The sequence below is a fragment of the Mizuhopecten yessoensis genome, unplaced genomic scaffold, assembly GCF_002113885.1.
Source record: "Mizuhopecten yessoensis strain PY_sf001 unplaced genomic scaffold, ASM211388v2 scaffold4723, whole genome shotgun sequence".
Classification (NCBI taxonomy): domain Eukaryota; kingdom Metazoa; phylum Mollusca; class Bivalvia; order Pectinida; family Pectinidae; genus Mizuhopecten; species Mizuhopecten yessoensis.
In genome coordinates this window covers 218015-232433 of record NW_018405689.1, presented here as the reverse complement: position 1 = coordinate 232433, position 14419 = coordinate 218015, and the positions used below count along the sequence as shown (strand labels likewise).

Sequence of the window (14419 nt, the reverse complement as noted above, 5' to 3'; positions counted from 1 at the left end):
TCAGAGACAATTAAATACACTTGCATTGATATCGTCTTGATTGATTTATTCGTATATATATATCACAAAAACGTCTTTTCGTTTTTTATTTTAGCGTCCGGGATCCACCTTAAACTCCGTACTATCGCAGCTACCAAAAAGAAGTATTGTGTTTTGGCATTCATATACTTAATTCAACTGTGTATTCACTGACACTATATATTGGGGCGAACTGGATTTAGTGCGAAACGACAAGTTGTGAGAACGGGATTTATTTCGAAACGACCCGGATCACTCCTGACGATAGTCTCATCGATCTTTGTATCACAGGCGCTTGAGCTTGGATCTCCTTACAGCTTGAAGACATGTCGTTGATATCCAAAATAAGTATCACTACTTCTCTACATGAAACTGTATCTCGTTTGACATATTTTCCGACATTGACATTTGTTCGATGGCGAAAACCAAGACATCTTCCAAAAGCCCGAAGTAAGATATACAACGTAAGGCAGCCGACACCAAAGGATGATGAAGAAACAAAGCTGATGACAACTCTTACGGACCGGTACAACGTTAAAATAAGAGCTATCAGGTCAGGAAGATGTTCAGCGATCGCTTGTAGCATACATAGCTTATATACAGATTTATTCTGACTGTAGGAAATTGTACAATTTGCTGTCAGTTCAATTATAAAAGTTACAATAGTACATGTAGTTGGTTAAACATATTAATAACATGATTTCTGAGGTTTTTTTGCGAGTCCATTATCTTGACGAAGAACATATCAATATCAACAGTGTACTTTGTGTCCTTCAATATGTAGAACAGGTTGGGCACAATGGCTCATATGTGTAATAATCATGCATTTGTAATAGGACGAGGAAAAGTGATAAAGATAGTGCCGTCGCTGGGGTTCGAACCCGCGACCCTTGGCTCTCCAGCCCGATGCTCTACCGCTGAGCTAAAGGGAAATTCTCTACAGTTGACGCTTGTAAGACAACCTAAATAATCCTAATCTTTAACACACATTTGCCAAATGATTTGGGCAACAGCTACCCATTTGAGTAACAATTTTATTACTAAAATGGGGAATAAAGTGAAATGAATGCAATTGTGCGCAAAAAAATGATAATTCAGTTAAGTCTAAATCTTTATGGAAACGACAAATTGTATTACCTCCATTGCTTATAGTGTGTTGTAGAAAAGCTATAAATAGCACACAGAAATAATCATGCTCACCTGTCACATTTGCACTGGATAATCCCATTGGATATTGGCTACACACTGATATGATTTGTCATTTTCACCAAAAGTTAAACATCAGATTTGATAACTTTTTGTGTACAAATGTACTTCGTTGTGTTATTTATTGGATTAAGTTGAAAGAATAATTAAAGTTTTTAAAGGAACTTTGTGTGTTTTTATTTAACTTTATTTCCCATTTCAGTAATAAAATTGTTACTCAAATGGGTAACTGTTCCCCAATTGCAGGATTATTACCCATATGAGCCGTTGTGCCCAACCTGTAGAAGATAGTACAAAGGTGCACTGTCAAGGAGAACGTAAAGTTTGTGGTGAAAAACATTATTTTTTTAAAGATATAAAGTTAAGGGTACAGCATGTGTGTTTGGAGTCCTGACTTGAATGTTTTGAGGTCAGGGCTGAGTGCAATGTCTGTGGGCAACATGTTCCAGAGGCGAAAGAAGGATTGAGAAATGTGTTTAGATGCCGAATGTGGAATTACATATTTATGATTTCGGGCGGGAATCAGGAATTTGTCTTTTTCACTTGCTTCTTGGCCGTGAATGATTTTGTAAAGCATGATTAATGAGGGAAAATATCTGCATGTTTGGAGGGTTGGCCAATTAAGGGTTACACTGTCTCTGTAATTGAAATTATTTAGAACGTACCTAGCAGCTCTTCCCTGAATTGTTTCGATCATATTTTGGTAAGTTTTTTTGCCATGGATCCCATATTGTTCTGCAGTATTCCAGACTCAAGTTGAGAAGTATATGTCTTGTATGCAAGTTATTTTGTGTTGATATTGTCTGTTTTTACATTTCTGCAGATAAATCTGAGGGTGTTTTCTGCTTTGTTTGTGATGTTGGTGATATGTGAATTCCATGATGAGTCAGATGTGATATTAAGGCCTAAATACTTTGCTGAGTTTGTGTTTTAATTCTTTTCTGTGTAGTAAGTATTTGTGAATTACAGGGTTTCTTTTGCGCGAGACAGCTTTATTTTTGCATTTATCAGTGTCCAACAACCACTTCTTTTCCTAGTTTTCTAGTAGTTGTAGGACTTTTTGAGAGTTTGTGAGTCTGATTCAGGGGAGATTGTGATATAAATGATGGTGTCGTCAGCAAAAAGGCGAACCTGACTTATTGAATTTGGTAAGTCAATAACAAACAGACAGAGGCCCAGAACCGAACCTTGGGGCACACCTGACAGAACTGGACAGACATTGTATACATTATTTTCTACAAGAACCTTTTGGCTACGGTAATCTAGGACATTTTTTATCCAGTTAATGATTTGCAGGTTAATGCCGAAATGAGAAAGTTTGAAAATAAGTCTTTGGTGGTCCACTTGGTCAGTTGTCAGCAACCAGGTAGCTCAATTGGTAGAGCATCAATCTAGAGTGAGAAGGATCCCTGGTTCCAATCCTGGTCTAACCTTACATTTTTCTGCTCCTATTACAAAAGGTGTGCTTGTGACTAACCCTTGTTTCAATTACTGGATGGCTGCTGGTATGTAAAATTATGAAGAGGTTTGACACTGTTAATAAAGGCCCTGTATTTGAGATGCTGACAACATAAATCTGCTATGACACAACATCTACCTGACATGTATCAATACTTGGGCAATTTATTGATCCAAAACTGCCTTTATTATCACCAACTGCTGCTACATTCTGACAGCACCGTCCTCCGTTTTTTAATTGTTGAAAATTTCCCACCTGAGCAATACCATATTGTTGATTATGCAAATTACAAGTGATTAATCAACAAAAAAAGGAACTGTTCTAAATAGAAAAGAAAAAAAAGAAGATTTTGGTCTGGATCAGTATGATTTGTTGATTATGCAAAGTATATGGGAGTGACTAATCGTATGCCATACAACTATAGACAAATAATCTGTTAAAAACACGATACATATAACATATTACAGAAATACATGTAGTGTTGCAAAGTTTTGAGAAAAGAAATGAAATCAACTTATACTTCAGCTTACAGTGGTCTAGTATATTGAAACCTCAATTGACTTCTTCTAAAGAACAGAAAAAGGCCAAGAGTATGATAATTGGCATCTCACCAAAAAGAGTCTGGGGAGCATATGGCTTTTATGCCAGTTCTTCTAACGTTTTCTTCCTCTTTCTTCTGCCAGAGATTTCCAACATTTTTTTTGAAGAAAAAACAAACTTGGTGACATGGAGTGCTACAAATCTTGAGAAAAGAAATTACCTCGACCCATATTCAAGGTTATGAGTAAAATTTTCAAAACAATTGAATGAGTTCTGTGGAACCAAAACATTGAGTCCAATTTATATATTCAGACAGTTAATTGTAGAAGTAAAGTGCTAAAAATTGGCAATTAAAGTCAGAATATTTCAAAAACTTAAAATAGTATTTAGTTGTGTGGCCAGTAGCATTTTTAGCTGGAACAAATTACATAATGGCCAAGTGAGTTAACATTTGTTCCAGGACCTGTTGTTTCTCATGTGTTTCAGACCTGTTGTTTCTCACATGTTCAAGGACCTGTTTTTTTTTTTACGTGTTTCAGGACCTGTTGTTTCTCATGTGTTTCAGAACCTGTTGTTTCTCATGTGTTTCAGGACCTGTTGTTTCTCATGTGTTTTAGGACCTGTTGTGTCTCGCATGTTTCAGGACCTGTTGTTTCTCATGTGTTTCAGGACCTGTTGTTTCTCATATGCTCCAGGACCTGTTATTTTTTGCGTGTTCCATGACCTGTTATTTTTCGTGTGTTTCAGGACCTGTTGTTTCTCTTGTGTTTCGGGACCTGTTGTTTCTCATGTGTTCCAGGACCTGTTGTTTCTCATGTGTTTAAGGGGACCTGTTGTTTCTCAAATGTTCCAGGACCTGTTGTTTCTCGTGTGTTTCAGAACCTGTTGGTTTACAGGACTTTCTGTTTGTATTTTAGATCACACTTGTCAACTGTGCTACTGGAATCCAACAGACTGAGGGAGGAGCAGATAATTAAAACTGAGCAGCAGGAGAGGGAGCGGGAGTGGAATCGAATGATTATCCAAAATGAAAAATGGAATTTTGAAGTAGCAAAGAAACGGTAAGTTGTGCAATGATGACCAGTATATACCTGTACTAACAGTTCAGTTTAGTCTGCACTCTCCACCTGTATGGTTCTGCTATTTTGTTGGATTTTCTTAACATTTATCAGACCAGCTAGTCCAATTTTCCCTGGTTGAACCTGTTTCGCCAAAGGGGGTCATCAAGTAATTATTTAAGCATCCCTGCTCTAAGGGTTGGATTAAAAAGTGGAGGTCAAACGCCTAAAAGTTGCTTTCAATTGTCCAAATCTTGCCTTTAAATTCATAAACATGTGTCAAGCTTGTACTTGAAGGTTAATATCATAATTCGAGGTTACAGATCAACTTGCATGGATTCTGCCCCTCTACTAAATATCAAACAATATTTGAAAGCTTAAATAAAGAATTGTTTCTTTGCAATTTTAAATAAAAAAAAGTATAGATAATTTTATAGAAAATTTGAGATGAAGTGAAAATGTTGAGATCAGTTTGTCTATATCAAGGGCAGATAATAAGAGGTGATGTAAATATACCAGACAGTCTACAGTTTAGTCCTAGTGCATTTATATATATATATATAATATTTCTGCATGGTATGCACGAATGCGACCCTAGTCTACAATAAGGGGAGGTAATTACAGATAAGATGAAACATTTTGCTTCAAGGGGAGGCAACGAGATGCATTTGACCAGCAGCAGTCTTGTTAGGATGTAGTTTCACATGAACAGACTGCTTTATACATAGTAGAATATTAATATACAGAGACAGACTTTTCTGCAGACTATTTACTTTTTGTTCCCCAACTTTAACTCGAAAGAATGGCTGATTAACTAATATGGCTTTAGGTCATGGCTATGAGCCTGAGGTTTACTGACTTAAATTATACACACTTGTTGGTTTATTGTTGATAGGGTGATAAGACAAGCTAAAGATGCTGAGGCGAGATTGGTGGAGATCAACAGAATCAAGTCTGTACGGGAGAGAAGAGCCTCCAGACTTCACAAAGAAGCCTTGGACAGGGTGGCATATGAAATGGTAAATTAAAATGTTCTCATTTGATGATTCTTGCATTGAACTGATATTATTACTCATCAATGTTGAATATTGGGGAAGGGGTTTATATAAGTTAGGAAACTTGTGCCCAATCCCAATGTATATTTTAATGCAAATAAAATATGTTTAAATCTAATGTTGAATAAATATCATTGCTCTTGTGTAGTTTACCAACAATTAAGATGTGTTACTGAAGTGTTATTCCCAGTATCTTATTTGGCAAATTTCATTCTTCCTAACATGTCTGGGACACCATCGTACCATACCCCTATATAGAAAAATTAGGACTGGGACACCGTCAAATTCATAAAAATATTGGGGTCAATAATAATAATCATCAGGCATATGTAAAATTCCTCATAATGTTTGAATACATTATTTCTCAAGAATAAATGGATGGATGTCATCAAACCTTATAGTTGCCCTGCATCTAGCTTTGTCTTCTTAGATATTTAAAGTAATCAATATTCAAAGCCACAAGGGTTATCTTGAACAGTGATAAAACTTATTGAACAATCAGTCAGTTTTAATGCACAAGATTTTACATGGATTGGCTCCACAATATCTTTTTTAATACCGTTTTAAATACGCTACGGATGTCCAGTCAAGAGTTACTAGATCTTTTGTCTAATAACATGTTTTACCTTCCCTCATTTAAAACCAGATCTTTTACTTAAATACATGGAATATTTTACCTGAACATGTTAGAAATGCACCCTCACTATTACCGGTATCTTTTAAACAGAGTGCAAAAAGTTTTTTTTATGGACTTATCTTAAGTACTGTAATGGATGTTTTATACAATTGCATTTCATCATGTTTTATTCTTATGATTCTCTGTTTTATGTACATTTTTAAAATTATTATATTTTCTATAACTACTTGACCAAATGTAAGATGAGTCGTTGACTCAACTTTGTCATCAAGTATAAATAAAGACTATTGTCATACTGCAAAGAAAAATGTCGCACGGTGATTGGTCGAATTGCAAAGGTACCTGAAGCTATGTTAGTATCCTTGCCGGGGTACATATGAGCACGCGCGCCTGTTGTAAGGGAGATAACTCACAGATTCGAATCGAACACACCGGAGAACGTTCGTCTGCTAATGTCAACAATGAACAAAATGGTGTAACGGTTTGCAAGCCACACGGAGAGTGAAATTGAGACAAAACGGGCGTCACTTATACCTACAAACACAAAGAAAAGTAACAATTCAGCAAGCAAAACCTTCAGAGCATACTTAAACGAAAAGGAGCAAGACACAGATTTTGAGGACTTCTCGAAGCCAAGATTAGACGAGGCATTGGGTCATTTTTATCTCTATGCAAGGAAACAGGATGGGAGTCTTTACAAGACGACAACGCTTGAACATTGCTTTGCAGTATGACAAATTCGTTATACAGGTCTTTGGCAGGGTACATGGTCTCATGTTCGCTGTCAGGACCTTTTACATAAGGTCCTGACAGCGAACATGAAACCATGTACCCTGCCAAAGACCTGTATAACTAATATTATTATTATACGGTCTAAGCTTTAGTAAGACTATATAGATGTGTGGTGAATTGTTAAAAAGATGCGGCGTAGTGGTACATGTGTTCTGGTGAACTGCTTGATGCATATTGATTGATCGTGAACTAGAAATAGACAAATAGACCATATTATACTCTTGGTTTGATTATGTTAGATAACAGGTGTCAGAAAACATTGTTTCAGACAACATAAGAACGATCAAAAACAGCTAGATCGGTTATTAGGATATATCGGCTATAATGATATTTTTCTCTGGCAAATAGAATATCATAATAAGCAGGATTCCACTGTATGGCTACATCAAATATCCTCACCAAAATTAAATGCGACAAATATTTATTGATAATTTTAGTTTCTTTGTCAAACATTACGATCTGTATAATCTGAAGTTTTTGTGGTATTTCAGGACCAGGTTGATAAATTCATCACTGTCAGCAATGTTGATGAGGAGATTGAACGTGTGCTAGATTCATCAAAGAACTACCTATTTGCTGTTGACAAGAAAGGGACAGTTATAGGAGCGGAGTCGAAACAAACAGTTACAGATTCTGATTTATCATCAACACCAGAAACCCCAAAAACCTAATACACTGTCATGATAAAAAATAATTTGAATGTGTGGAATGACTTGTTTTTTTGTTTGAGTTATTGAAAAGGGTGGAAGATGTTCAGTCCACTCTATTTCATGGGAGTAAGCAAAATAGCGATTTTGACCTCACAACTTAAGTCAATAAAATATTTTCAATTTACAAAATTGACATTAAAATTAAAACCTTTATTATCCAATGGGTTGTTGATTGAACATATTCTTGTATTTGAAAGTGAGACATGCCTAGGAACATGGGATAGTAACACACAAATTTGAATGTTAACCTCTCTTACAGTCAACATTGATTGAGGAATAATATGCTATCATGTCTGAAGTACCTCTAGTTGGACCTATAGTTTATCACAACTTTGAATGCCATGTGCCACACAGAAGAAAGAATTTTAAGTTCGTTCATGACTGCAAGCTTTGCAAGCATCATGATATCAACCTACCTTCAAGGTCATTGGTCAAATATGTCAAAAAATTCAAACAACTTCTTCTGAAGAACAAAAAAACCTAGAGTCATGATATAAGACAGGTAGCTGTCTAGGATTTAGCCCGACTATGTTTGCAAACAAATTTTGCATTTGGTTAGATTTATGACACAATGGTAAAAATATATTGAAATGGAGAGTTTAAAAGAAGAAAAATGTTTTTTTAACACAAAGTTCTCGCACAACATTTAAGCATGGGCAAAAACTCGTTATGTAAATAACGGGTTGCAGGCCTTGAATTTAGTACAATGTACATTACCTTAGTGTGACTGATGAACACACAAAGATTCATGATCCTGGTTCAAATGGAGGCAAAGTTATGCTCTGGACACAATATTTTAGCAAAGGGCAATAACTATTATTAAGGGACTGCAGACCCTAAATATGGTGCAGTGCTCATCAACTTATTGTGACTGATGTACACACCAAGATTCATGATCCAAGCTTAACTGCAGGCAAAAGTATGCTCCGGACACACCTTTTTAGCAAAGGGCAATAACTCTGTAATTAAGGGGTTGTGGGCCCTGAATTTGGTACCAGGCACATTGCCTTAGTATGACTTATGTACATACCAAGTGAAAGGATGGAAGGATTGACGGACAAAGCGCCAACTAGATGCTCCCCTGAACTTTTTCAGGGAGCATAAAAACTTCAAACCACTTCTTAAGAATTGAAAGGCCTAGTCATGATATTTGGCTGATAGTTTCCCGGGATCGAACAAAATAAATTTACAAATGAAAATGACCTTGACATACCTTCAAGGGAGGTCTATCATATTAGAAATTACTATAGCCAACTTCCAAGGTCAAATGTGTTAAACAAGTTTTTTGATGTTTTGCCTGTAGCTTGCTATTCTGTCTGCGTATTGCAGTTATCTCCTCCTATGAGCAGGTATTGATTGTTACGTCATTTGTTTGTGAGAGTAACATTATCAATTTTTGAGAAAATTTTCTTGCACAAACCAATGACATAACAATCAATACCTGCTCACAAGAGAAGATAACTGCAATACGCAAGGACAGAATAATGAAAGGCTTTCAATTTTGTTCAAATGAATCGCACCGGCCTAACCCACTATTTGAGGTCATTTGTGTCAAATATGCTAAAACATTATTTCTTCTAAAAATAGAAGAGGCCTAGGGTGATTTTAGGCAAAAAATGCGTTGGAATCTGGGAACAAGTTTTTTGGAATAACCTTGAGTCATAGAAAAGGATATTTAGCTTGAAGCTTTATTCAGTCCATTTAAACACATTTGACCTTGGTGAACTTTAAAGAAAAAGTGAGATTTATAGCAGATCAAGTGATGCAGGCCAATAAGGCCTTGTTTCTCTTTCTTGTTGGATAGAGTCATGTGTTATACTGATGTGTATAACATAATTATGAAAGTTTATCTTGAAGTTTCTGGGCGACACTTTTCTATATTTTTGTCTTTGACAAGTAGACCTCGGAGCACATTATAATCAACCATGTTTGTTTTTGAATAAATGTAGACCAACGTTTACTCTGGGCTGTCCCATGATCCCGTTAGGCCTATAGATCTAATATTTTAGCTCACCTGGCACTTCCGAGTGAGCTGTTGCTGTCGTATGGCGTCTGTCCGTCTGCCTTGCGTCAACTTTTCACCTTTAAACAACTTCTCTCAATAACCTATATATATGCCTAGGGTGATGGTATTTAGCAAGCAACAATCTCAGATGAAGGGCTACCAAGTTTGTTCAAATAAATAAGCTTGAACCACTTTCAAGGTCATTGGGGTCAAATGGTTAAAAAAAAAAATCAAATGCTTGGATGACGGGCTAAAATGTTTAGTCAAATGATAGACCTTGAGTTTACAGTAATAAAACGCCTAGGGTGAAAATATTTGGTCAGTAGCATGCTGTAATGAAGGGCTACAAAAAGTTTGTTCAAATGGAAGACTTTGACCCTCTTTCAAGGTTACAGTTAAGCCATGTTCAAATCTTTTTTTCTCAATACCCAAAATACCTTGGGTCCTGCTGCTGTCTTATTGGATGTGACATTAGGGAAACAATATATGGTGCATTGAACATCTCGTCAGGTTGTGGCACCAAGAGACAGCGGTTGAAAACCGTAAACAAAGACAATACTGAGTCATGTTATATATACATTGTATATTTATAAATGCAGTTTTTCAGTTACTCCATCATCATTTCTGTTAGAAAGAGGTTCACTAATGTACACTGTACATACAATACTTTCCGACATGGAAATAATGTAAAACAAAACAATGAAATGATGTACAGGACAAAAACGGAATACTTAACATTATCTGAGTATGGTTTTATCATATTTTGTTTGTGCAGTCCGATAGTCTGTTAACAAAATATGTGATCATACCTCTTATCTCACATTTAGTTTTTGTAAATAGAATGTCTGATACTTAATGTTACAAAATAGTACATGCTATTTCTAACCAAGTCTTGACAAACGTAAACCATAATATGCAGTATGTAGAATGAAAATTGTTAATGCTCAGAAATCTATGCAATAAAACAATAAAAAGTGGGTAGCTTCATTAATCGTTCACATGCCTAATGCCTATCAAACTTAGCCTAACAGTATAAATTTGTCAAATTATGTTGGAAATTAATCACTCATTAGAAGGTTTAAGCTGGAAAAACCAATTAACCAATCGGATGTGAGAAGCCTCATAAATTAAGCGTAACTATGCAACCATTGATTTTGCAATTGAACTTAGCCAAACACTTTTAATGTGAGTTATTGCACGAAAACCAAGCGTAACAGATTGAGACTGATGTACCAAAATTAATATCTCGTCTATAAAAGCATGTTATAATATATATATAACAACATCATTCAACAACTTAAATTGTCAGTTTTTCCAATATTGCCTACGTCAAACCTTTAAGCTGGTAGAATTCTCGAAAAAAGACAATATTTACGTACCATAAAAACATCCTTTAGTCATGTTGTAAACTGGGAGATGTACGTGTCCCATTTACTTTGTTCTTTGTGATATTTCGGGAATAATAGGTGACAATGGGGTTTGCAAGAGAGCAGGCAATATTTTGGAATCCATTGCCCACATTATTTTACTAGAACCAATTTTACAAATGTTAATTAATTTTGACTCCACTACCCATATGTTATTACATTAGAAGTACCTCCCTGCTGGAGAAAGAAAACAATGTAAGTATTACAGCTCTAAATGTCCTAAAACATGTTAAAATCCCAACATCAATCTACCATGTTTACACTACACAAACAATTCATTTACTCATGAGATTGGCTTACAGGTCATACAGTTTGAGAAATGTGTAAATTACTTCGGAGCCCCGACTCAGTTTCCAAACATACGACCAGATTTCAATTTCTATCTCACTCTCTCTTCTCTCTTAAATGCAGATTTTGATACAGAAATATACATTATTATGACTATAAGCCCACAAAGACCGTACTGACCGTAGAAATAACTGTGTTAAACATGTTCCAATGTTAAGACCCCTTCACACTTATGCCTATCGTTTTAACCTTATTATTACAAACAGTTGATATAGTCATTAAGTCGGTCTACATGTCATACTGTTTGGGAGTTCTGATTCGCCTTGTCCTGGTGGACGCCACATGAACCTTAGTAGGAGTGACATAAGATGTTGGGACTACTGGTGTTCCCACATTTTTGCTGGTCACTGCTTTATTGGTAACGGACAAACTGGACACCTGTGTGCCACTCAAAGTCATCACAGTGGCTGTTGCTGTACCAACACATTTAGTGTCGGTCTCACTGGCTTGTGAACTTGTCATTGGCTGAGAGATAAAAGTACTTGTTGCCAATGGCGATGGTGATGACCTCTGTATGACTGGGCTTGATTCAAATAGAGATGAAACTTTTCCTAATGTTTCTGTACCCATTACTACCTTGATTTGCTTCTCCTGTGTCTGTACTGGCTTGGGAAGCGTAATCATGGAGCCACCACTCATTAAATTTCTCTCCAATGTTGTGGCTGTTCCTGTAGCAGGCGATGATGCAGCCACCATCGAAATACTCACACTTGGATTAGATGTGACAGTCTCTTTGACAGAAGGTGCCTGAACAGGAAGTGATGTAACAATTGGAGGAGGAACAGGTGCTGTTCCACTCTTTCCAGAAGTGGACACGATGGGTTGGGGTTTCATCATACAAATTAGTTCTTGACGTGACACTGAATGGACTTTGGCTTTAACAAGAGAGGAACTTGTGTCAGTCAGTCCTGTTGTAGTGAGGGGAAAATCATGGAACTGGAGTTTTTGTAAGGTCTGCACTTTATCTGACTCTGTCTGACTGCCAGCTGAAACATGCATCTGTGTGGCTGCAGTAGTGGTAGCAGCTGTTGAAACACTGAAAGTAGCAGGCACGCTGACAGTTGCTGAGGTGGGAATGGTAACAGTGACCTTGTTGCCTTGCTGGATGCTAGCTTGTGTAGGTGAGGATAGGGTCTGCAGGAGTGTAGGTAGATTAGAGTGAGCCACGACAGGATGGGACTGATGGGATGACGAAGAAGATGATCGTCCAATGGAGGAGAGGAGCTGTTGAATCTGATTACTACCAGTAGCTGATGCTGATGTTATGTGAACTGGCGGCTTAAGACCACCAGCACGCAGAGCATTACTTAGTGTAGTCAGGGTCATCTGCAGGGAAGAAGATGATGAGTTCTGAGTGGAAACACTGTTTGCAGTTGACAGTGTCACACTTGCTGTCAGTTCTTGTCTGGCTTCTTTCACAGAATGTGAAAGATCAGACGAAGAAGGCCCACACACACTGTGGCTTGGCTTGGCTAATGGCTTAGCTACCACTTTGACCGGAGCCTTTTCCTGTGCTTGGTTCTGGCTGATGAGGGTGGCAAGGCGATCAGCAAGGCTCTTATTTGCAAGAGATGATACAGAGGCTGCTGCATGTGGTGACAGTGGACTTTGCGAAGGTACTGGATTTTTAATTCCATCTGAGCTAGGTCCGGATAATGCTGTTACTGTAGATGGTAAACGTGACTGTGGTGTAAGCTCGCTCCCACGGATGTTAAAGGACAAAGGTCCGGGTCTGCAAAGCAGCCCCGACAGCTCTGGGGCGCTCTTCATGGCTTGGAGTGTGGACGGACTAGTCACAGGTATTGGCTGGTTTACCAGAGCTGCCTTCATCCGTTTCTTTGGAACAGAACCAGGAGCACTTCGTACATACTTCCTCTTTGGAGCATTTTTTGGTTCTAAAATTGAAAAAAAAAAAAATAATCAGATTAAAGCATTCTAAATGCAAATTTGTTTCCAATAAATTGTAACTATTGTAATTAATGGGTATAGCAATGTTTTTTTAAAATACAAATTTTAAATACACAAATGATCATGCAATGGCACCGAAGCTGAATATACTTGTACTTACTGGTCCCAGAGAAGATGACAGGGCCTGCAGCAGCACTAATGCCAGTCGTGGTTGTGAAGCCCTGGGCCGTGAAGGTGCCACTGAGGAATGTGAGGCCCTGCTGACGGGCCGACTTCAGAGCTTTGGCTACTGTTAGACCTTTCGGACTAACAGGGGACACAGGACTGGATCTCTCATACTGTAAACAGGAACAACAGTAGTTACGTTAATGGATATAGCAATTCAGTATTAATGCCAGTCCCACACATAAATAGAATAAATATTCTACTTTCATAGTAAACTTTAGAGAAAAACACATTGTTTTGGCAATTTCTATATACAATGTACTGTGGATTATGTAAATATCATGCAATCTTAACTAGTGATTCTATATTTCTGTAGTTAGTTGCAAGGAATTTTCTATATCTATCTCACAACCCTGTCCCATACTAGGTAATATAGATCAATTCTTATCTAATGCAGCTGAGTAGAAATGCCAACAAACACTATTTCATTAACCTGTAATATCAGCCCCTTTCTTCCTGTTTGAGACCGAGGTAGTCTAGGAGACCCCCGTCTGATCCCCACACAAGGCATATTGCTGGATAATTAGGGCTACATTTGCGTATCCCGGTTGAAACGGTATGTGTGGCGCAGAAATTTTCCACGATAAACGAACACACTTGGACCGTTGTATAAGCAGAGCTACAAATCCACAGTTTCGGAGAATAAAAAACAGTGTTTCAAGAATATTATGACCTTCTTTCATCCATCCACTGAATTACATAACGTAACTTAACAAGAGGCCCATGGGCGTAAACGGTCACCTGAGTCTACAGTATTTATTTTTGTTGTTGAAATATGTACCAATTTGAGTAAAAAATAGTATAATGTTAACTTAATTTTGTCAGGACCATGAGCTGATCATTCCTAGACCAATTTTAAGTGAGATCGGCCTATTAGAACTTAGTAGCAAAATAGCGGCCATGGCAGCCAAATTGTATTTCTGATTGACCCGAAAAATAACAACACTTTGTCAGGACCATGATTCGATCATTCCTACAAAGTTTCAGTTCAATCGGCCAAGTAGATCTTTACTTTAAGTTTGAAATAGTTT

The 14419-nt window shown here is 37.3% G+C and overlaps 2 protein-coding genes across 3 annotated transcripts in view; one reads left to right on the top strand and one right to left on the bottom strand.

Moving 5' to 3' along the window:
• The first annotated feature begins 282 nt into the window (after positions 1-282).
• LOC110449636 (probable 28S ribosomal protein S26, mitochondrial) lies at positions 283-7469 on the top strand. The gene is made up of 4 exons (XM_021496618.1): positions 283-571; positions 4141-4284; positions 5177-5300; positions 7257-7469. Exons 1-4 carry the CDS (start codon positions 345-347, stop codon positions 7434-7436), a joined length of 675 nt encoding a protein of 224 aa, XP_021352293.1. The 5' UTR covers positions 283-344; the 3' UTR covers positions 7437-7469.
• A 2579-nt stretch (positions 7470-10048) lies between these two features.
• LOC110449631 (KAT8 regulatory NSL complex subunit 3-like) overlaps positions 10049-14419 on the bottom strand; it is a 19942-nt gene continuing 15571 nt past the window's right edge. For both annotated transcript variants that reach the window (XM_021496612.1, XM_021496613.1), the window contains exons 13-14: positions 13324-13501; positions 10049-13150 (exon numbers count right to left, since the gene is read on the bottom strand). In XM_021496612.1, coding sequence (XP_021352287.1) covers positions 11484-13150; positions 13324-13501 — 1845 coding nt within the window. In that variant the 3' untranslated portion in view covers positions 10049-11483. The remainder of the gene's footprint in view (positions 13151-13323; positions 13502-14419) is intronic.